This window comes from Manacus vitellinus, unplaced genomic scaffold, assembly GCF_001715985.3.
Source record: "Manacus vitellinus isolate BGI_N305 unplaced genomic scaffold, ASM171598v3 scaffold_7_pilon, whole genome shotgun sequence".
Taxonomy (NCBI): Eukaryota; Metazoa; Chordata; class Aves; order Passeriformes; family Pipridae; genus Manacus; species Manacus vitellinus.
In genome coordinates, this window is record NW_021940813.1 from 6,783,161 (window position 1) to 6,807,690 (window position 24,530).

The window sequence follows — 24,530 nt, forward strand, 5'->3', positions numbered from 1 at the left end:
TATTCAGTGAAGAAGAAATATTCTGAGATTTTAGTAGTAAGCCTCTACAATGGGATAATAAATTATAAGGAACACTTTATGGCTTATTCCCTGGGCAAATCTCATCTCTTTACTCAGGGATAGCAAAAGCCATGTACCTAACCTTGTAACATCCTATTACATTTTAAAACCTCAAATTCTCCTTGGCAGTCGAATTAAGAATCCATGTGATCATTGTACCACTACTTGTTCTCAGTGACCAAATCCAAAATAGCTTTAGTAGGTACTGAAATCAGTTTTGAATACCTAAAACCACTGTGGATTTTTTTTTCTGTTTAAAAATACTGAAATACAAATCAGTGGCTACAGTCTTACTTGATTGCTAGTTGACATGCAAGGGAATTAGTAATTTCTTTAAAATGTTAGTGATCTATGGGACACTTTTAATCCTCTTAGTCTGATTGGGCTTTTTTAAACTTCATCACAACATGATTTATTAATTTGTATTTTCTGACTACTAGTTGCCTAATGTCTATTATGGTGTAGTTTCCCATCAGAGATCTCTTTATTTACTCTTCTACCTTTTCTACTAGTTATGTGGAACTTTTTCTCTCTCTCCCTGAAGATTCTTAGGGGCTTGAAGGAAAGATTGTATTTTCCCTATTCTTCCAGGTCACACCAAAATTCAATATAAGACAATCGAGACAACATAAATACTCAGCCTTTCTTCTAGGTACCATATAACATCCTTAAAAGAACTTTACAAATAAAGCAGGGGTTGGTCATAGTACTTCACATCCAAAACATTCAGAAAATGAAAAACTTAAAGTTAACTCTGCCTTAGTTTGACACTATTTGGTGACTTCTGTGTCAGATTTGAGGGTTTCTTTGACTGGTATTTTTCCTTTCTTTGTAGGTATGCTACACAGAAAAACACCTTGAGGAATCCCTATCCCTATATCACCACCTATATTAAAATATACTCTGAAAGGTTTTGACATCTATTTTGTGTCTTAAGGAAAGCCTGATAGTTCAGTTATTCCAAATTAATTTGCTCTGCATGATATCAAAACAGAGGAGGAGGTTTTCAGAGGTCTGCTGCTAGTTCAAACTCCGTGGGTATTTATGCACATAATTTTATTGTAGATGTTTTACATTCTAGCAGCAAAACTACTGATATTGAGAGAACTAAGGCAAGACCCAACTGTATTATAAGTGCATCTTGTGAAATTGCAAGTTTGGTTTTTATAGAAAAGTGACATACGAAAAATGATGTATAAAAATCATTAAGCCTCTTTCACTAGAGGGTTAATAACCACAAGTTTTCTTTCTGCAGGTGACAGAAAAAAAGCAAGAGTTGGAGAAATGCTTGAAATTGTCCCGGAAACTACGAAAAGAAATTAATTCTCTGACAGAATGGCTCGCAGCGACAGACGCAGAATTGACAAAGAGATCGGCTGCGCAGGGGATGCCGAGCAATTTGGATGCTGAAATTGCCTGGGGCAAGGTAACAATGTAACACACACATCTGCATATTACAGAAAGATAGATTTCTTTCTTGATAAAGAAAAATAATTAAAAATTCTGGCATTTTAATTAGTGGAACTTTGTAAGTGTTGTGGCACTATCTCACCCTAGTATTAGTGCTCAGAAAACTTTATCTTGTCTTTGCAGATATCAATAGCACAATTCATCTTCATATTGCAGGAGTCTTTACTGAGATGAATTTAAAATTGGAATTTAATTTTTTAGAGTACTATAAATTGCTCACCCAGTATCAGTCTAAATAGAGATCCCTTTCTTACCCCATTCTTCTCATAATTAGAAAAGTATTAAATGGTAGATGAAAGATTAAGGATGCCAGAACATTATATATTTCACATTTTCAGATAGCAGCCAGGATATTTGTTTTCTTACTCTTTTAGATTTGTAGCTCATTTGTTTTCATTCTGGGAGCGTCCTACTTCCATGAGACTTCACCTCAAACTCATATTTTAGGTTAAAACTCAAAGTCTAACTCAAAACTTTCTTCAAAATCACAGTTTAGATAAACGTCTTACAGAAACACTGAGGAATGTGAGAGTTCTATATAAAACAGAGTATCTCTGTGTGATTTTAAGACTCAACACTAGCTGATCTGTTGATGTAATAAAAATCCAATCTGAGAACATAAACAAAACAAATCATCATTGTTCACACATACCAAAATCTGCATTTTAGAGCAAACTATGTTCAGCATGTTCCAAGGCTTCAAAATTTCAAATAATTGTTTGCAGCCAGCAGCATTTTGAACAAATGTTCCTATATAATTTCAAAAAGAACAACCAAAATCCCCTTAAACAGTGTTGGGGTTTTGTGCCAAAAAAATTGCCACTTGTGCTTTGTTTAATAATAAGAATCCTTTGAACATTTTACTAGTTTTACTAGGCCTTATAGAAATAGTCATGAATAATACACATGCAACCTTACTATTTTTTTGAAAGACAGTGCAGATTAAAAGCACTTGAATAAAATGTGGTTTGTGATTTGGGTTTCTTTGGGAGGTTTTTTGTTTGTTTGTTTGTTTGTTTGTTTGTTTGTTTGTTTTTCAGACTCTTAACTGCCCCTTTCAAGCTTCTAGGCTTGATAAAGTGGTTTTAGCCTTAAAATGCACTGATGATTTACAAACTAATAACAACAGTAGAATAATAACAATAACAACAATTAGAAAAAGGCAGTCTACAAGTGTTCTGTGAGGTTTGGAATTGGGGGTTATTTTGGTCATCAGTCTCTAAGAAAGACAGTATTTTAAAAGTGATATCCAAAAATATCAAATTTTGCTCCTATTAACTTAAAATTACTGTTTTGACTACTGCTACTTTTACTTTCAAATCAAACCCTAAATACCTAGAAACCCCATTGTTCTCTCCTCCTGTGCCTGATGTTTTCTCATTTTCACTTGCAACTTTTCCTACAGTAAAGGTTTTGCAGTTCTTCTCAACACTTTTGGTTGATATTGTGATCTTACAATCACAGAATCATTAAGGCTGGAAAAGACCCCTGAAATCATTGAGTCCAGCCTTTGGCCAAACACCATCACTACAACTAAACCACAGCACCAAGTGCCATGTCCAGTTGTTTCTTGAACACTTCCAGGGATGGTGACACCACCACTTCCCTGGGCATCCCATTCCAATGTGTAGCTACCCTTTCAATGAAGAAATTCTTCCTAATGTTCAGCCTGAACTTCCTCTGGTACAGCTTGAGGCCGTTTCATCTTGTCCTGTCACTCGTTGCCTGGGAAAAGAGTCTGACTCCCATCTCTCTACAACCTCCTTTCAAGTAGTCATAGAGAGCAATTGGGTCCCCCCTGAGCCTCCTTTTTTAGGGATCTAAACAACCTCAGCTCCGTCAGTCGCTCCTCATATGATTTACTCTGCAGACCCTTCACCAGCTCCACTGCCCTTTCTCTGGACACTCTCCATCACCTCAATGTCTTTCATGTAGTAAGGGGCCCAAAACTGAACACAGGATTTGAGGTGCAGCCTCACCAGTGCCGAGTACAGGGGGAAAATCACTTCCCTGGTCCTGCTGGCCACATTATGGTTGATACCGTTGGCCACCTGGGCACACACTGGCTCATGTTGAAGCAATTATCAAACAGCATCCCTGGGTCCTTTTTGGCTGTGCAGCTTTCCAGCCGCTCTTAACAGCCATAACAAGGCACAAGTGTCAGAGTTTTAAGAGATGGGTTAGAAAATCATATTGCTTTAATGTCCCCAAAGTACCCTGCTAGGTATTCAGGACATTTACCCAGTCAATAAAATAAAAATAATTTTTGCTGCTGTTAAACTATGCTGTACAGTTCTACTGAAACAGATACACGCAGCATGTTCCTGTATGCACATTCAGGAAAGTTGATCCAGATGTATATAGCTTCACAGTAGTTTAAAAAGAAAGATTTGTCCTTAATATAATTTAATTGTTAGATATGAAACTTAGTGCTTCAGAAGTTGCATAATTAGAAATCTAAAGCCTGATGATCAGTGCAGTTACCCAGTGGGAAGTCTTTATTGTGTCTTAAGCTTACGACAACAAGTACAACACATTTTTATCTAAAGACAATCAAAAAGGTAACAAGAGTTAATTAAAATAAGAAATATTAACATGAAAAAAATATATCAAACAGGAGCCACTCCTCCTCCTAATCTTAAAGAATGCCATTGAGTTTTGTGAATTCTCACAAGGAATTGATACATAAAATTTTGCAGGAAAAAATGGTAAAAAGGGTATTTTGGCTTCAAATCCTGCCCAAAGCCTTCACGGCAGTCTAGTTTCATACCAGACATCAGCTTCTTCACCTTCAGTCAATTCATAAACAAACAATTTTGGATGAGAGCAGCTGCCTCATGCTGAAGTATGTATGTAATGAGTGGCCTTCAGTATTCCATTATTCTTTTTTTTTTAGGAAATGTAAACCAAGATTCACATATATATAAGCACACTTTTAATTTTGAGCAATTCAACAGTATAAGTGGCAAATCCTAGCCTTACAAATGTAAATATTTACAGAAATCATGAGGAATACACTTTTTCCTAAAGAATCTACTCCCACTAGGAGGCAGAAAGTGCTGCATTTTATCCTGGACACTTTAAAATTCTCATGAGGACTTCATAAGTAAGTACGATGCTGATAATCCTATGTGGATTTCATTGAGGCTTCACACAAAATCATACATCAATAATTTAGTCCCAGAACCAGATCCTCACAGTATCTGATTGATGTCACAGCTTTGGGCTTTGGACTTTCCGGGTAAGTGGGCTGCCAAAGACAGTAACCAGTCTAATGAAACGCACTGGGAGATGAATTAAGCCCAACAGATTCCCATTGTGAGAAAAGTCTGCAGTAAAACTGAGTTGGAAAATGGAGAGGGAGAGATGAGAATTCAATAGTGTGAATGAACTGAAAATTGGATGTGTGCTGCTGTCAATATATATAAGCAGAGAGCTCATAAGATTTTTTCTTTACAGCATGAGGAAGCATTATATGTATTAGTGCATTTATTTTTAATTCATTTTCAGCACCCAAGACTTCTCAAAGGAGAAAAGAGCACACATGGTTCTAAAGATAATTATGGTTTAGAATAAAAAAAAAAAATCATACATGTGAACATTGTCTTCAGGGTATAAACACCTAGAAATAAAAAGAAATGTCCATCTTAAGTAAGAAATTATGTTAATGAAACATAGCATTAATCTGGACATCAAGGGAAGTGTGTCACTTATTTGTTCCTGTCTTGAATTTTTCTAAGGATAGAACAAAAAGCTTGTCTGAGTTATGTGAAATGAGATGGGCAATATACTGAAGACTGTAAATCCTGCCTTTCTGCTCTGTAGAGACAAGCTAAATCTTTCCATTTGAATTCAGTTCTGTTATAATAGATAAGAAAAATGACATGTGGGTGGAAAGATAGTCATTAAACATTGTATATTAGAAATCCGCTTATAATTAGAAGTCTGATTTAGTGAACATACTTATCACTGAAGACATTAACTACTGCAGGGTTTATTTGTCTTTTAATCAGGAACCGGACTGATAAGAATTAGATTGCCAGGAAACCGTGTTCTTAAAAAGGAAATGGCAGATGGTATTACCAGGAAAATTCTGTATCACTCCCTACTATCAGCAGTATGAATCTGCCAATGCTTTAATCTGATTTTTTAATGTGGTGCATAATGCCAGTGAGTAAAAAGTTGACTTGAACTACTTAGAATTACATTTAGCAACATATTTCCTGTCAGTAAATTCCATAAAAGAAGACAAACTGAAAATCATGTCAGCTGATTTATAGTCACTGGCCAAAATGCAATGAAAATAAAAGATGTGCTGAGAATAAACAAATAAATATGTATTATCAACCACTGAGAGGACCATAATGTCAACTTCTGATTAATTCTGTAATCCCACCTATGAGAGCTGAGCCACCTAATTTCTTTTAGAAAGACTCAAATTGTAAAGTTTACTTACAAGTAATCCAGAGCACATAAGCAGTGTAGAGGCACACAGAACTTTTCTTCACTCATTCATTATTTTTCAATTTTTTAATCTACATACAATAATGACCAGCAGGATCAAAATATTATCATCTGCATTTAGTTACAATTCTGGTTTGTTTGAAAAAAACATCAGCAGTTCAACTTCATGCATGGTAGTTTTATCACTATAAATTATAGCTCAGAAGCCCTCTGCACCACACCCTCAGAAAAAGCCATTTCTATGTAGCTTCTATTTTCAAATATAATTAATTTTTAGTTAGTATCTTGTGATGGAAGGGCGGTATAAAACCATCACAGTAAACCAAAACCGTCAGGTAAGAAAACCCAAACAGTTGTAACTCAAACTTTTAATAACTGAGATCTGAAGTATTGAGGAAGATGGCTTTTCCCCTTTGATGTTGTGTTGAAGGCCACAATGATTTTTAAGACACCGAGGGGAAGTGTGATTTACTTAGCTCATATCCCTTACTTGCAATTACACGGGAGTGTTAAAATTCATATTGCCCAGAGGTGCACCTTGTCTTTGGTTTGCATTATTTCTTTACTTTGATAGACATAACTCCTGGGATCAGTCAAAGCACTGTTACACTTTTTTTTTTACACATAGGGTAAGTACCTCTGGTTTTTGGGTAGTCTTTTTATTTAATAGACATTTAATTACTCAAACCATCTGTTTACTAGTTGGAATTAACATCTATTTATATAGCTCAAGATTGGTTTGCATTTTCATAACATGTAAAATACAAAGGAAACCACAACCCATAGTAAATATGCTTTCAAGTTTCTTTTCCAAATGGAAGTAAATTGTTTAGAAAAAGTAATAAAGCTAATCAAAGTTTTCTATCCTGAGTTGGAGGTAAATTATATTCCTTGTGTTATTCTTTTTTTATGATGACATCCTGCACCTGCTGTGAAACAGATGAAATAGTACTAGAGAGAGCATGTTTTTCTTTAACCTAACAAAAACCTGCTGAAATTTGAAACTCCCCCTTTCAAATTCTGTAATTATGTAGTATATAGTTAAAAATTTTCATTAATCATGTCTTGGCTCAATTACATTTCCTCTATATTTGAGAAAATTGATAGAATGCAGAAAATTTCTCATACTTAGATAAAATGTAAGTTTAAGACCTTTTCTGTGAAATAACAAAACATATTTAGATTATGAATTCTAGTAAGCACAGAAAATGAGCTGCTGCTTTGAGCATGACATACACCAAATAAATTGGAGGTACACTTAAGATTGTATCCTACCAAAAGGAATAATTTCTATACTGTCTTTATCATAAAAAGAAAATTCTACTTTCACTAACAATACACTTCCAACAAAATTATACTGATGTGTGGCCGTGAGAGAAGTGATAATGTGGAGGTGATAAAGATGGAGTTCTACTGCAGTAACAGCATTGATCCTGAAATGGAAGAATTATTTGTTTAGAAGTGGTGGGTTTTTTTATTGTATTCAAGTTTCTGTGAGAAATTAGTGTCTCTGGAGACTGGTGCTTCTTACCTTTCTCCTAACTTTTGTTTATGTTCATTCTGGAATACTTCATTTCTAACTGTAGCTTTATTTTATAAGCAGAGGTCTTATATACCTGGGTCATTGCTATCAGGTGCCAAAGATCTCAGATAAATTTCTCTCTAAAACTGGTTATATGTGAAATTAGGTGTAAGGAATTCATGCCTCTCCTTGAGTATTCAGCAAGACTGCTGTACTTTGCACTGTATCTTCTCAGTATTTAGTATTCAACTTCTGCTTTTTTTACATGTCTAAGTACATGGGGATTTGCTCCTTTTGTTAAACTTCTTGCATGTTACAACAAATATTGAGGCATGAATAACAAGTAAATTATGTAACCTTACATATCAGTTAGATTTATAAGTTAAGATAATAGTGGGAAGAGATGCTGGAAATCTGTTTTTATAGCACTGCATATGTATTTTAGTCATTCAAGCTGAGAAATGCTATAGACAATAGCTTACTTTAGTATTTTAGTTTGCAGATTGAAATCCTAAGTGAATGTAATGAAAATATGCATTTCTACAATTAGGAAAGAAATTTAACAGGAGAAAAGAACGTGGTTTCTTCTGAAAAAGATTGAATTGAAAAATATTGAAATAACAAAATATTTCAATAGACCACTTTCAATGGAGTTTTTTAAGTCTTGAGATGTCATCGTGGTGCTGTATTATTGTCTCATTTATTATGTAAGCTTTATTTGCTATTTAATAACTATGCAACTTTACTATATGAGAAATAACTTTAAGCATTTCTATATAAATATTATAAAAATTTGTATTAATTTTCAATAATTAAGTATTAAAACTATATTTTTAACACTGAAATAAGAGATAATTCACACTTTTTAAAATTAAATTATTAATAAAAAAAGATCATGAGAACGTGAAGAACATTTGCAGTTTTATTGGAGCTCAAGAGAAACAATTTGCTTTGTACTTACTGCCCTTCACAGAATCATTTTTTTTCTTCCTATAGGAAGCAAGACTGTGTGTTTTAGTATGTACTTACTGCCTGTTTTATTTTATTATCCTTAGTGTGGATAATTTTTAATTTCCAGAACTTTTATTTCTTATTCTGCTCATGTAGGCAACACGGAAGGAGATTGAGAAACGGCAAGTCCAGCTTAAGAGCATCAGTGATTTAGGAGAGAATTTGAAGACAGTGATGAAAGGAAAGGAAAGCCTGGTGGAGGATAAACTCAGCCTGCTGAACAGTAACTGGATTGCGGTAACTTCACGTGCTGAGGAATGGTTCAATCTGTTACTGGTAAGGAAAATGCATCTGTTCACACAGGGAGAATGTTGTGTTCCATTGTACATGCCCAGACTTATTGGAGGGCTTTTTCTGGTGCCTTGGACTGTGCTTATTGAATACACAGGTACACAGACAATCATACTTATTGTTGTTTAGTACATTGTGCCTGTTTTAAGAATCCGGTTTGTTTACAGAGTAGAATCTTGATTGTTAGTCATTCCCATTCCTGTCAGTCTCTAGTTCTTAGACTGCTTTGGTTTTGTTTTTCTAATAAATGAAATGCAGTTTCTCCCCAAGGACAAAGACTAATATAAATCAAGTGAAAGAAACAGTTAGATAAGTTGAGTAAGTCTTGGTATTGATGTTAACAACTTCAGCTGCTTTTGGCTGCGTTAGCATTTCTGTTTGGAATAGCACAGTTGGGAAGTAAGTCTCCCCTTGCAAGTGGGTTTGGTTGCAGGGTAGGTCTGCTGTGTGTGAATTAGATTCATTTCAGAGGCAACTAAATCAGAAGCTCTGTTCAGGGTGCACACCTGATGTGCTAAAGGACTATGATTTGGTCTTTCAGAACTGCATGATCCTTTTTTGGATAGTTTTCTAGGGCATGTTTAGATAGGGATAATTCCTTAATGGGACTGGATTAAGCCTAGTAGAAAGTAAAATCCCTAATACACATTTAATACAGATTCAGGAGCCTCAGCCCCAGCTGCTTCAAACTACTGATAGTCACATAACTTTATTGTACGTTAAAATTCATTCTGTCATAAAGAGATGAACCCTTAAACACAGAAGGGTCTTAACCATTGGGCTGACAGAATGCTTTGGGAAATCTTGCATACTATTTCTGTTCCTCAGAGCATGTGAATGCAGTTTCAACACAGAGAAACTGAAGTGATTCTCAAGGGTTTGTTAACCTTTATCGTGACTTTTCAGAGCTTGATGTGTTTGAGCTGCACTAGAGTATGTATGGCTACATCACAAATGTTTCTGCAGTTGATATACAACATCACTACAGGGTTTACTCAGCTGTATGCAGTATACTAGTGAACGTATCTGGAAAACTTAAGCATTTCATTCAGTACGATGCAGTTGTACAGGTTCAATATGGAACTGATTATAAGAAGCATATAATGGAGTTTATAGATTGATATATTTATGTATTCCTGTACTTTCTCTCTCTGCTTGGATTCTGTGGTTAATATTTACTAATACCAATGATAAAAGGATCTAAGAGAGGTAGCTGGATTTTTTTACCGATTTTACGGTGTAAAAAACCAGTACATACATTTGGAGGCCAAAAGAATTATTTTGAACGCCTTTGATCTCAGGTGTGTGGTTGTGCATATGTATTGTGTGGGATATACACAGGCCACATTGTAGTGAGGTCACCAAGAAAGAAAAAGCTTCTAAATTAAGTAGAGAAATGAAGATTTGTCAGAATATCAACTAGAAGAGCTTTAAAAAAAGATAAAAAATCTCAAAGCAGAGAAGTTAGATGAAATGTAAATAAGAGGTTTAGATACAAAGCTACCATTCTTGATTGTGACTTTGCGAGTGCATCCTTGTTGCCATCTGAGTTTCAATCAACTTACTGTCTTTCCAAAATGAGTTCTGTACCTCATTCTTGGGAAAGTCTTCTCTCCACCTCCAGTAGGTCTGGCTAACAGCTTCCTGTTCCTCTCAGCAGCCCCGCTGAGCTGCAGACACTGGCATCTTGCTGTGAATTTATTGTCCTCCTGCCTGTCACTTTGGAATCTTCTCTCTCACTCCTAGAATGTCTTTTTAAAGAGACTTCACATATAAAGTGAAGCAAACAAACAACAGATTCTATCCTTCACAGAACAAGCAGTTATTGTGTAAAATAAACAAGTTTTCATAATATCATAATGTGTGCCTGTTTGCCACAATTGGTATAATTACAGCTACTATTTCAGTTCTGATTACATTTTTTGTATGCAGTATTTACCTTTTCCACATACAGGAATATCAAAAGCACATGGAGGCTTTTGATCAGAACTTAGCTAATGTCACAACTTGGATGTATCGTGCTGAAATATTGTTGGATGAATCTGATAAACAAAAACCCCAGCAAAAAGAGGAAATTCTTAAGGTAAAAAAATGTGATTTTCTGGAAAGCATTAATTTTATTCTAAAAAGGATTATGTCAAAACTAGCATAGATTGAAAGGTATCACAAATTGATTAAAATTCTTTTTTTTTCTGTGATAAAGCTACCCTCTGGCAGCTTGTAGATTACTTAATAAATTTTCTCTGTATTACCAAAGTTAAATCCCTGCAGAAATAAAACCAGATTGTTATTATAAGTCTTGGAGACTTCCTGGTGAGTAGAACAGCAGCTTATTAAACATATGTCTGCTGGAAAATACGCCTTAAACACAAAGTTTTGTTCTGGTTGAACAAAATCCTTTTTTCTTCTTTTCTGTACCTTTCATTTTTAATTGTATTTCCGTTTTTCTGTGATACTTTTCCAATATCTATGGTATCTCTGTCTATGATTGTTTTAATTCTATAAACACTGTTTACATTGATGCTGGACCAGCACCACAGACAAGAGTGTTATATGGTGAACTAGCTGTATAAGCATGGGTTAGTATTAGTATTGCTCAGAAGGTTTTAATTGACTGCTTGCATCTTTTGGACAAATGATGAAAAATTAGCCTGCAATATGTATGTGAATTTTAAAGTATCTCATTTAAAATACCTTCTTTATGAACAATTTTAAATTATTATCTATATGGACATTTTTTTTCTTCTGAAACCAGTGTGAAAATTTGCTTTGTATTGAACTCCATGGTCAGGATATACTATCTGAGGAACAGTTTGCAAATCAAAATCAGAATTGTATTGCTGACACTAACATAATGATGCCATTTACTAAAGCAAAACTTTACAAATTCCAAGGCAGAGTATAAATCAATGCCTCATTGATCTCAGCAGGATTACGGGACTGGCTTTTTGTAGTTGAATGAACAATTTTTCTACCATCAGATACAAAGTAAAATTGTCTTTGACATCAGTACTGGTGTATATGTTTGTATTGCACAAAGGCATTTCATGCAGACAATTAAATGTAATTCTCAATGCCCACTGTGTTCATGATTCCTGAATGCCTTGCTATCCTTTTTTTACATCTGCTCATCCTGGGATCTACTATTAAGATTACTATTGCAGAGGATAAAAAATTTTTGCCCTCTTTTTTCTTTTTTTTGTAGTAGACTTATGGAAAAAATTATGAGTTTTTCAGCTGGTCATTTTTACCTGCCTGAACTATGTCCATGAACGGTAATGAGAGCAACGACCATATATCCAGTTCCATAATACATGAATTAGCAGCTCTTTCTAGCTTTAGGAACACAGAATAATTTAGTGTATTCTGAAATATGGTGCAATATTATTGCAGATAAGAATCTGCCTGGAAATAATGATTACCATTAATTTCCTTTAGGAAATATTAAAACAGACACGTAGATACGTTCCTCCTGTAAATTTGAGGGACATGAGTGGGAATGTTGTCTAATGTATTTCTAATGGATTTACACACTCATGCATAATTATCTGAATTTGCTTTGTGGTTTTGCTCCCTATTCCTTTGCACACTTTCTCTCTCTCTCTCTTTCTCTCTCTTTGCATTTATTACTAACTTCAAGCCCTGTCTCTTGCTCACGGACTGTAGCGCTTAAAGGCTGAGCTGAATGACATTCACCCAAAGGTGGACTCTGTGCGTGACCAGGCGATGCACTTGATGACAAACCGTGGGGATCACTGCAGGAAAGTAATAGAGCCTAAACTGTCAGAGCTCAACCAGCGATTTGCAACTGTATCGCAGAGAATTAAAAGTGTAAAGGTAGGAGGACTTGCTTCCATAAGGAGATGCATTAAAAAAATGTCATTTATACAGGGTGCGCAATTGCAACTACGTAGTGGGCTGCAGTTTTTCCAAAAATTAAGCTTTTAAAGGAAAACAACATAGAGCCTAACAATATATTTTTTTCCAAAGTGTGAATATTTGGGGTTTCACAATTAGAAGTATTCACTGACTTTGTATGAATGTAACAATGATTATTTCATTAACTTACAAAAAGTGAACATCTGAGAATTAGTAAGATTCTTTAACTTCTCAAAGTATGAGTAGCCATTTTATATATATAGATTGGGTTTTGAGAGCTAATTTTTCATTAAATGCACTCAGTCTTTTCCTGAGTCTATGATTCACAAAGGTTTGAGACAGAAATAAGTAGAGCTTATATCAATGATACTTCAACTACTCATTTGCACAACTAATTTGATTACTGAATCTGAATTCAGTATGGATTAGGTAGTTTTTAACCATCTGAGTGTGACTTCTGAATTGGAATGAGGAAGGACATAAGACACCTACTTTCTCTATTATATTTGCTGCCTTTATTGTGCAGAGCTATTTGACAGCCATGCAGGTTGGTATATAGGATAATGGGAATGCATGGATCCTGATCTAAAGTATTTTTACTGATTACTGTAATAACACTGGAAATAAATGCACAGAGGATCCATGGCAAAGCAGGAAATAAGCTTTGCAAAAAGCATAAGTGAAGAGACATGGTTTTCATGAGTTGTTTGGGGACTATGCAGTGCTCAATACCCTGCCTAACCAGCACATCTTTGTGGATATTTGGGTTTATTTAGGTTTCATTTCTGAAAGAAAAACAAATAATCTGTGCTCTGAATAAAGGTAATTTTTTTTTCCCCTAATGGCTATCAGTAGTATTTCAGCCATTCCAGTGTGCTTCTCACCTACTTCTTAAGTACAAACTGTAGACTGAGGACATCTTGGCAAAAAGCCCAAACAACTGTGTTGTTTGATGTTTTTGCTCTGAACATCTGCTGTCTGCAGTCTGGATTTCTGTCTCAGTTTTACTTTGCACTTCCATGATGTTGTAAGCATACAGAGCTGATGCAGCCTTTGATAGGGTCCTGTGAAATTATTACTTGTATTAGGGAAAAATGAGACTGCCTGTAAGTGGCGTATTGTGGGTCTGCGGTTTGCATTGCAAGTTGTGGGCTCACTTGGAGAAGGAAAAAAAGTGCTTATCAAGATGAAGTGTCTTCAGAACACAGCCTGCAAATGTCTTTCACCTGGCAACCTTCTCTTTCGGGTGTTCTTCCGTTTATGATTGTAGAGGCAAGATGAGCAGGAATGGCAGTACCGCAGTAAGCTTGTACCTGGCAAGATGAGAGGAGTTACATCAGCACACAATTACAATGTTAAATTAGAATTTAGGGGAACTTTTCCAGGGGGCCTTTGGGGAATGGACAACTAGAATGTGATTCCCAAAGGACACCTATAATAATCAGCATTGCATCAGATGGAGAGAAAAACACTTGTCTGAATTATTGACAGTTCTACTGACTTGCATTTGGATAAAGGACCAAATTGCTGGGTGCCTTATTTTGTCCATTGTGTAATGTAGGTAATTGCACTTCCCTTAGTCTTCAATTCAGCTTCATGAGCTGAAAAGTTATTAATATATGGTGATATTATACTTCCTAAGTGGATTACTTTTTTTTCCCCATATCCAGGTAAAAATTATTCACGTGGTGAAAGATTAAGACATTCATTCAAGAAGATTGAAAGCTCTCATAACCTATTTTCAATAATTTCTCATCTGTTTTCATATTAGCTATATTTTTTCCAGATACAATTCTCAGAACAACGGTGAAGAAAATAAGAAATTATCTACTAAATTAGTAAATGGTAGTATGTAATGGTCGTGTCCTGAATTAACAAAATGTTCATAGTGTACTGAAATTAGACTTAACATTTTCAAGTAGTCTTTGAACCTCATTCAGTTATTGGAATTTAATTTAATATTTTTCTTTCCGCTCTCCTTTTCATCAATATTTTTAACCTTTTTTATAGATTATAAAACTTATATTCCAGTTTTATTAGTTGGTTTGTCTTTTAATGAGATTTAAGTACTTTAGAAAATATGCTTCAGAGTGTTTGAGAAGAAATTACTGTGTAGTATGCTATTATTTCTACCTCAGTTGAAGTGCTTGCTGAGTGCAATTTTGAGCTTCTTGATGAAAATTTGTGAACACAGGATTATTCTCTATAAATATTGTACATTATTATATTTTCATTAATGTTTGTGAGTGCAAAATCTGTGTCATTAAAATAATCAACTAAATACAATTAAAACTTTTCTACCCTGATTCTTCCAGGTCATCTCTGAACAACTGAGAACAAATTTCAGTTGACATCCAGTCTCTCTTCTTTTATCTGTTTAATTTTGATTGTTACCATCTTCATTACAAGTTTTTGCATATAATAATAACAACTAATTATACTGGAGGGAAGAGTGAAAGAGAGCTGGTTAGAATATAATGTGCTTATGTCTTTAACAGGGTGACAAGTGTATGTCCAAGAGTTCCTATAATGTTATAAAGTATTAATTACCTTTAAATCTAAATATTATGCAAAAACTGTTGAGATTTTTTTCTTGTTCTTGCATTTGAAGCTTTGAAAGAAGAAAGCTTTTTCTGTTGATCCTTTGCAATGCACTTAATAAATATATTGTATATTGTACATTAAACTATTCACAGGCACTCATGTATCAGATCAACAAAGGGTGGTGTATTATTGTTAATGTGTCAAGTCTCTTGTTTGAGAGTTTAAAGCTGAATACAAAGCTAAAGTACCTTAATTTTACTGTGACTTATTTTGGAGCAATTGAGTCTATTTTGTTTGGTTGACAGTTGTTTGGTCCAGAATTTTTGTTGAGACTTTTTGAAACAGAAGCTCTTTTACTGAAGTTTTGTTGTTTTTTTTTCAATATGTTATATAATATTATTAGAGGAATATTTTACACAGAGATTTTGTCCTTTGTTTTGTATAATTTACCTGACACTTTCCCTGTTTTTTGTGAGAGAGCAATAATTTCAAAACTGAACCAGAGTATCATTAAAATTTTCTCGATTGGTAATAGTAGGGTTTTTTCATCTGAATGTATTGCTTGTTGTTGTATGAATAATTTCTGACAAACCAGACTTAACCAAATAGTGTAAACATCTTTTTTTTTTAGACAAATTTTTATATTACACTGTTTATTTGTACCTTTTCTTACACACACATTGGAAACTATCTTTTTTTTTTTCTCTTTTCATTTTCACTCACCATAAAATTCTTTTGTTTACTTGCATGAAAATCCTACATCTATTCCTATCTTTATTTGTATCTTTGGGTACTTTGAGTTGTATGGTGTAGATATTTTTCAGTGTGATGGAAAGTCTACCATTATTTTAGCAATAGGGGATAGAACAGATGTCTCTTTTCATTTATGTCTCTTATAAAATTATTGTGTGCTTTAAATAAAAAATCTTTGTATTTCTCCCATTTTAGCCCTTCATTCCTGTGAAGGAATTGGAGCAATTTGACTTCGATATACAAAAAATGCTTGAACCACTGGAGGTTGAAATTCAGCAGGGAGTGAATCTGAAAGAGGAGGACTTCAATAAAGATATGGTAATTTGGCTGAAATGGAAGTCTGAGCAAACTAGACATGGAGATGAAGAAACCCGAGTTAAAATTAGAAACCCATATTTGTGTTAGGATCTGTAGATATAACTTGGGCAAAATTTTACTGTGTTAATATATTATAAAATCAAAAGTCCCAAATTAGCATTAACTAAAATTTTTAGTGCTAACTTAATTTCTAGTTTATCAGAAAAAAAAAATTTGATCCTTATGAAAACACTAAACAGACCAAGAATATTATCTACGGGTTGTATATAGTACCAGCAGTATTAGAGAATAGGCAATGAATATTAAAACCTCTGCAGCAGCATGAAGACCAAGGAAAGTCAGAACGATGTATCTAAATGGGCAATGTAGTAAAAGAATACATTCACTAAAAATAAATGCTAATCAAAAAGAATGTCACTTGCTAATTTGTTCTTAACCAATCTTCTTATAACATGCAATTTAAATAGTTTTTTTGTCTGTCGTAAGCTTTATTACTCACGTTTGCTGACTGCAAGGAGTAAAATCATTTATGTATATTAGGGGGGAAAAAAGAGAAAAGAGAAGTTAAATACTGCTGGTTTTTGCTATTATTGCCATTGTGGTATGTTTTCTCCAAAGTGATTTTCAGAGAGATAACATTTCTTGGCTGTGCAATAATGGAGATTCATCTTTAAAACCTGCTCTTCATGAATCCTCAGAAAGATCAAATATATATTTGTTTCTAACAAATGTAAAGACTCAATATTATTTCCCTTCTAAGGAAGTCCTCAAAAATGTCTATTTTATGTCAGTACTGGAAGGAATCTTTACAGGACTTTTTTTCATTTATGCAGGAAAAATAACAGTTAAGGCAGCATGTACTGCAGTGGTAAATTCTAAGTGAATCAAGTTTGAAGGGGCAATTTCCACTGCTTGAGCATATTTGGTTCCCTTTCTTTACATCCAAATGTTCACTGTGGTACAAGACACCCCCACTGGGTGGCACAGATTCAGCTTCTGCATAAAAAATATTTAACGATACCATTTTTCCTTCCAGAATAGCTGGTTTGCAAAGTGATGATACATGGAATGGTCAGGAATTGCATGGTCTCCTGCTGTACTGGCACTTTCAATCACTGCTGACAGTAATTTGGAATATTTTGGATATATCTATTCTTTTTGCTTTAAAGTAAAATATATTTCACCTTTTGGCCTTTAATGTTTTCATCCTGTTGTCCTGGATGTTACATAAAGTCTAACATCAAAGGTGTGGGTTTTCAGTGCTGTCTTACTTTTATCCTTCAAGTGGCTACATGTGTTGTAGAAAGCAAGTGTAAGTTACTCAGTCTTCAATACAGAACTGCAAGTAGCTGTTACATGCCTACTTTAGCAGAGGAAAGATATTTTTGTATGTCTGTATCTCTTAGTTAAGTAATAATTAGATTAAGATGCACGTTATTTTGTGGGTTTTTTTAAACTCAGAGTGAAGAGGATGAGAGCACAGTGAAAGAATTGCTGCAAAGGGGCGACAGGCTTCAAAAGGGAGTCACAGATGAGAGAAAACGTGAGGAAATAAAGACAAAACAACAGCTGTTGCGGACTAAACATAATGCCCTCAAGGTATAGGAGCTACAATTATAAGCACATGCTACTAAAACCATTTTTGTCTTCATTTCAGGGCACTGTTTTGTTAAATGAGTCTTCATTACTATTTAGAGATGAGTAACCTGAAACTATTTGGCTACAGATGTATTTTCTTATGCTGTTCTCTTGATGCCTTGCAAAAGGCATTTTACGATCTCCATCTTAAGAAGTACTGTCTTATCCACAGTATTACAATTGTGTGATTGCCACTTGGACAACAATGATTGCTTTGATAATCCCTTTTTTAATATGTGATGTGTGTTTTATATTTCTCCAACAGCAGTCAAGACTGAATCAGTTTTCACAAACTTATATTCTCAGTTGCATAACATACTTCTGGCCATGAATGAGTCGGTTTCTCCTTTAGTAAAATATTTACACACTGCATTCTTCAGTTACAAGGATGGCTCCAGCCACTCTAGAGCAGGGGGGGTGGTAGTACCAATAGACTGAGCAGCTAAGGAGGCTGGAAACCAAAACTGCATATGAAAATTCTGTGTTACCACAATCCTGGAGGTATAACTGTATGGTGTTGTTCTTAGAAAAACACATGGTGAGACCTATTTGGGCCAGCTAATACGTGTAATTGAAAGTGTTGTCTTTCCATGGAAAAATAAAAGTGAGGAAAGATAGAATCTTACAGTTGTAGAGTCACCTTGGTCACTTACCTGGAGCTGTAGGCTCTGGCTACTATAGAAGAATTTTTATCTCATCAGCAAGTAGAATTTTAATTTCTTTTGATAATTTTGATTAAGTTGTCCTTGGTTTGGGGAACATGGCATGTTTACATCTTATTATTACTTACTTTTAAGCAGCCTCTTTCCTTTCCTGTGGATTTCATTCCAATCCTTAAAATTTTGCAGATCTGTGTGAATTCAGGAGAAGGATAGCTGGAATGTACTATTGTTTTGTCCATATTTAAAAGAGCCTGGAAATCTATTAGGTGTATCTTCAACTGTTCCAAGCTAAATGGAAGCAATTCATAACTTTTATGTTGGAGAAACAAGAACAATATTTCTAGCCCTATGCTATTGACCAGATCCTTGCTGGCTGTTTTATGGAAGAGAGTGATAGATTTTCCTTTGGGTGACTCAGTTAAGGCATTCACCCTTGTCAAACAAAATTCAACAATTGTTGAGGCAAAATCTGAGTGTTTTTATATAAAATGTACCAGGAATTTTTAAATTTACTTCTTAATAAAAAGTTATAGTAATTAAAATATTCTCTCAGTTCTCTGCAAGCAAAGTTAAGCAGCTGAAGCACATATATGTTTAACAACATTTATGGGGGAAAAATCATACATTCTTTACCTTCCTGCTAAAGAGAAATTTTAATACCTTTTAAAGTGGAGTTATAAACACAAGACATTTATTATATACATGGTATTTAATTTAGAAGAAGGAAACTTGTCTTTGCATACATTTCTACATTGCAATGACTTTCATTTGAATAGCTACAGAGTTTCATGCAGGCTAGAAATTCACAGGAGACCGCAAAATACAGAAGCCCCACTTTTGGCTAGATACTAAGTGGGCTGTGTTTCCATCTGTCCAGTAAGTATTCTGAGCACAAGTGTTTTATATAAAATATTGACATTTATGTAAGAGTCTTAACTTCTATGAATATTGATGATTGTCTCAGTGGTTTATTCAACATGTGAACAAAACTGAATTAGGTAACTTCCTTTAAAACAAACAAACCAAAAATTGTTGAACTGATGAAAATTGTTCAATTACTCATATACTTGCTTTAAATATCAACATTTAATTAAAAAAATAGTGGCCTTGTACACTTTCTTCCCTACAGTGTTCACACACGCCAATTCATATTTTATAAGCCTTTAATTCGTATTCTAATAATGTCTGCACTGTGAACAGGACTTGAGATCTCAAAGAAGAAAAAAGGCTTTAGAGATTTCTCATCAATGGTATCAGTACAAGAGGCAGGCTGATGACCTAATGACATGGCTGGATGACATTGAGAAAAAGTTAGCCGGTCTACCAGACCAGAAAGATGAGCAGAAGCTAAAGGTAATGTTGTTTTGGGTTGACAATGGTAGATATTTTGAGTGATAGTTTGTCAGTTCAACAGACAGCAAATGCAACAAATAATAATATAGATATAGAAAATTAACAGTTTTCTTCTTATTTCTATTTATAGTAAAATGAACCCTAATTATCTGTGTTCAAACTGACATTTCTTTGTTGTACTATATTTTGTATTTGTTTGTTATACAGAATGTTATATAAATAATTTGAAACACACTAAATATAATGTTTTATCAGTAATACAAAAAGTGTGCAATGTATTAAGAAGCATCAAATGTTTTCTAGTAAAAATTGTAATTGATTTTGTGTATCTTTGTTCCAGATGAACAAATGACTTACCGATATATGGATGACCTCTATCACATGTTAGCACATTCATTTTCATCAGAGCATACTCATATGTCACTGTCAAAGTCTATAGATTTATTTACATACTGTCAAAGATTTTCCTGGTTTATTTTACATCGTCTTTCTTTGCTTCATTCTCTGTTGAGTTTCCCACAGAGTAAAATAGGAGTTCACTAATACATTAAAGAGTCTAATAATATATTTGTGAGCTGTTCGAACAATATTTGTCCTGAATATCCTGACCCTTATTGAGAAAATAATTTCTCCAACTGCCCATCCCAGTGTACTAGCAAGAATCTGAATGTGGAAACTGTTGGCCTTTGCTAACAGTTTCAGAGAATACTAGCAGTTAGTATCTCTACAGCCCATCTCCAAGAAGGTTCTTCAATTTCAATTATCTTTGTTTTGTTTAAATGTAAAATAAGATATGAAATAGCTGTAAATTTTAATTGTAACAATAAAATGGAAATGGATTTTCTGACAGAAGTATTTTGCTAATTTCAAGTTGATTGATCTAGTTAGCTAACTGTCCTGGGCCCTGTATTGGTTTTGCTCACTAGGAGATTGGTGGAGAATTGGAGAAGAAGAAGGAAGATCTGAATGCGGTGCACAGGCAGGCTGAACGCTTGTCTAAGGATGGGGCTGCAAAAGCAGTGGAGCCAACCCTGATACAGCTCAGCAAGCGCTGGCAAGATTTTGAGAGCAAATTTGCTCAGTTTCGAAGACTCAACTATGCACAAATTGTGAGTTGTTACTGGCAAACCCATATGTTTGCAACTGCTACTACTAACAGCATCCTACTAACAGTGAGAGCTTCAGGGTCACTGTCAACTCTTCAGATATTAATAAGAAAAACCCTATTGTCTGCAAGTGGGGGAATCTTTATATACTCCAATACAATAGTGCTCTGCTTTTGTCTTAAAATTACCCTTAAGTTATATCAGTTAATAAGAAAAAACTCAGCAATGAAAAATTTGTGTTTATTTCTGTTGCCTCATTATTTTTCCATAACATTTATCAGTTTAGAAACATTAGTTTACCATGCATCTATTTGGTTCACTGAACATGTAAAACACAAAAATTGTCTTTTCCAAACTACCCATCTCATGCCAATTTTAATTGTTTTTTTTATTTGTCCATAACGTGTTATACTCACTTTAGGAAGTGACTTGAAAATTTTTTATGACACTATATATACATGGCCTCTTCTTCGAATGCTTGAATTCTCAAAAAAGTTTTTGTAAGAAAGTGTACCTTTAAATTTGACAGGTTGAAAACATAATTTTATGAACCATCTTCATGTCTTCTGATTTTGTTTAGTTGTATATAAAATGTAATTATTCTTACTTGTTTATAAATACTGCAGTAACTGGATAAATAAAAGGGAAATTTTCACTATTCCAGATTTATGATCAAAATATGTATTCAGTGTTACCCATTTAGAAGGTTACCAGAGGTCGCTTTTGCACTTATAAGGTTTTGCCTTGCTATTCCTACTACTCTGCTTATTGTCTTCTGGGCTTTATGAAGAAAGATGAGACCTGCTCTCAAGGAATTTGTTGCTTTATGTGCTCTTCTGTAATCTTAAGGTGCTAGTGGATAAAGGGTGTTTCATCAAAATACAATTTTATTTATTTATTTTTAAATGCACCTAGATTGCAGAGAAAACATACTGACAGGATAATGAAATTTTAAATATATGAAGTGTTACTTTTAATTGATATAAAGTATGCTTTAAAAAATGAAAAAAGTTCTAAAAATCAGCATTATGTATAACCTTTTGAGAAATATATTCCTCTATATAATGTATTATATTGTGTATTTTTAACTTTTCTAATATTAAATAATGTATATGTAAAACTAATACTTTGGACAGTTATGCAGTTGATGGAAACAATCAGAGAAACATTAACTTTGGTTTGTATGTTATTAAATCTTGTTCCATCTGATTACACTCTTCAGATTACTATGGTTTATATTAAACTTGATGGATGTAATCAGGTGCAAATTGTTTATATTGACATGGAGCTAGAGCAAGCTTCACTTTGTCTTGTAAATGAGTTGACTTTTTTTTATAATGAATATATTTGCTCCTTTGATAAGTAAGTAAGGGATCAGATTGTGCATGTGATTTATATAAAAACATTTTGCTGGCAATGCACTTTTTATGTCACCCACCACCTACCATGACAGGAGATGAATATATCCATTATAAAATTTTACTAGCAGATCAATAAACTTTATATTAGCATATTTTTATATAAAATATGTAAGGTAGATACATAAGCACATATGTTTTTTAATTCCTCAGAGGAATACACTCATCAACATTTTAAACTCATGTAACCATTACATATGTTTATATTGTTAAAATATATAATTTATATAATATATAACCTTTTAAGGTTAAGTTTTTTTAATATTCTCAAATATTCCATGCAAGAAGAATACTTGTTAGAATTTATCTAGGGAATAAGGTCATTCAATGAAAGTTACATGTACACAGGACAATGACTGTATCCTTCTCATTTCTCATGAAAAATGTCTTGCTGTTTTGACAGTGACTGAGGTGATATTCATATGAAATATTTTGGAGGTTTTATAGAAGCTATTGAAACTTGAGAGGGGCAGTGTATTTTCATTACTAAAATCAGAGTGCAAAGTGCAACTGCCTTGTAATTGTTATTATTTTGACTTTGCTGAATCAGTGAAACAGAGAATTTCTCAAGGGTTTTTTTCTTTTTTTTTAAACAGCATAAATACCTACCTCACAGGGATGTTGTGAGGATTTATTAATTGTTTGTGAAAGATTTTAAAATACAAAAGAAAAATGAAAATTCAAACTATTCATTTGAACACATGCATATACCAGCAAAAATATCTTTCACAGAGATTTTCTATGTTAACCACCAACTAAATAAAACCATAAAATAAAAATATAAAATTGATTTTTTCTTTAAAACAAAAGAAATAGCTGTATTTTTATTTATAATTGATGATGTATTCGATAACAGTTATTTAACAACTGAAGGTTGTTATTATAAATCAATGAGGATTTAGTTGTATGTATATCTTGCAATCTGTTATGCTTCATTGAATAAACATAGCAAGACTGCACTGAAGAAAACCTTTAATTATGTTGCTTAATGACAGATTTGCATTTCTTACCTTTGTTGGAGATAATACATTTTTGATATCAAAGTGTGAAATTAAAATTATCATTCTCCCCTGGATTTTACTTTTCCCCAATATTTGTTGGGAAGATCTGTCAGAAAGATATAGAAACCATGACCTTATAAGAATTTATTCTCTCTGTCATGGCAGATTCCTGTAAAATCTTGATTGTCTTACAAATAGGTAGCAGTAAATATCCAACAACTAACTGACAAGTATATATGGGTGTATATTTATAAAATGGGATTTTCTGTCACCACTTTTGATGATAGAATGAGATGCAGTTATATTACCTCAAACACTTCATGTTCTGTTTAATGACATTTTTGAGACATTAATCAATTTGGTGTAGTGGTCCTCGATGTGACATTCTATAGGGAAAAAGGTGGGTTCATTGCTTTCACAGGTTAAACATGGCACACAAACACAGAAATGCAACCGCACAAAACCCAAAATGACACTGAGTGGAAAAAAAAAAATTTGGAGTCCTTGTTGTCTTGCAAGATTCTTCTCTCACACAATGTCTTTATTCATATGTGGCAAAATAAACAGTTGGCAAAAAATTGAGATTTTCAGGCAGTCAGATTTATAATTCTGTTCTAAGACAAGTTAGATGTTTTACTTCATTTCAGCTAAAAATTTCCATTTGAAATCAGTTTTTAGTAATTTCAGTTGTGAAATTCAAATAGCTTACTAAAGAGTGGAATATTTTACTATAATGTTTTAAAATTATGATTAACCATAATCCCTTTGCTATTCATGAAAGTGTAAGGTTCTCTTCAAAAAGCAAGCCATTAAAGCAAGCCATTAAAGTTTAATCCTAGAGCAAAATGAATTTTTTGTGTACTAAAATTGCACATCTGTTGAAAAAAAATTCAGTAAAAATTGTAACATTAGAGAGGTTTATGGATATTTATTTCTAAAATTTCTCTGCAGAATCCGAAATCATTAAGCCTTGTCAGTCACACAGTATTTTCATAAAAGTTGTTGATTCCCTCTGCTACAGTCTAAACCTCTAAAAACAG

General features: G+C 33.8%; 1 protein-coding gene across 7 annotated transcripts in view; it reads left to right on the forward strand.

Annotated features, from left to right (window-relative positions):
• Positions 1-24,530, forward strand: part of DMD (dystrophin) — a 991,087-nt gene that overhangs the window by 370,780 nt on the left and 595,777 nt on the right. For 6 of the 7 annotated variants that reach the window (XM_018084043.3, XM_018084032.3, XM_018084034.3 and 3 more), the window contains 8 exons: positions 1,316-1,486; positions 8,624-8,803; positions 10,773-10,901; positions 12,485-12,655; positions 16,190-16,312; positions 17,774-17,911; positions 19,813-19,965; positions 20,892-21,074. In XM_018084043.3, coding sequence (XP_017939532.3) covers positions 1,316-1,486; positions 8,624-8,803; positions 10,773-10,901; positions 12,485-12,655; positions 16,190-16,312; positions 17,774-17,911; positions 19,813-19,965; positions 20,892-21,074 — 1,248 coding nt within the window. The remainder of the gene's footprint in view (positions 1-1,315; positions 1,487-8,623; positions 8,804-10,772; positions 10,902-12,484; positions 12,656-16,189; positions 16,313-17,773; positions 17,912-19,812; positions 19,966-20,891; positions 21,075-24,530) is intronic. The other variant, XM_018084038.3, reaches the window with a different exon arrangement.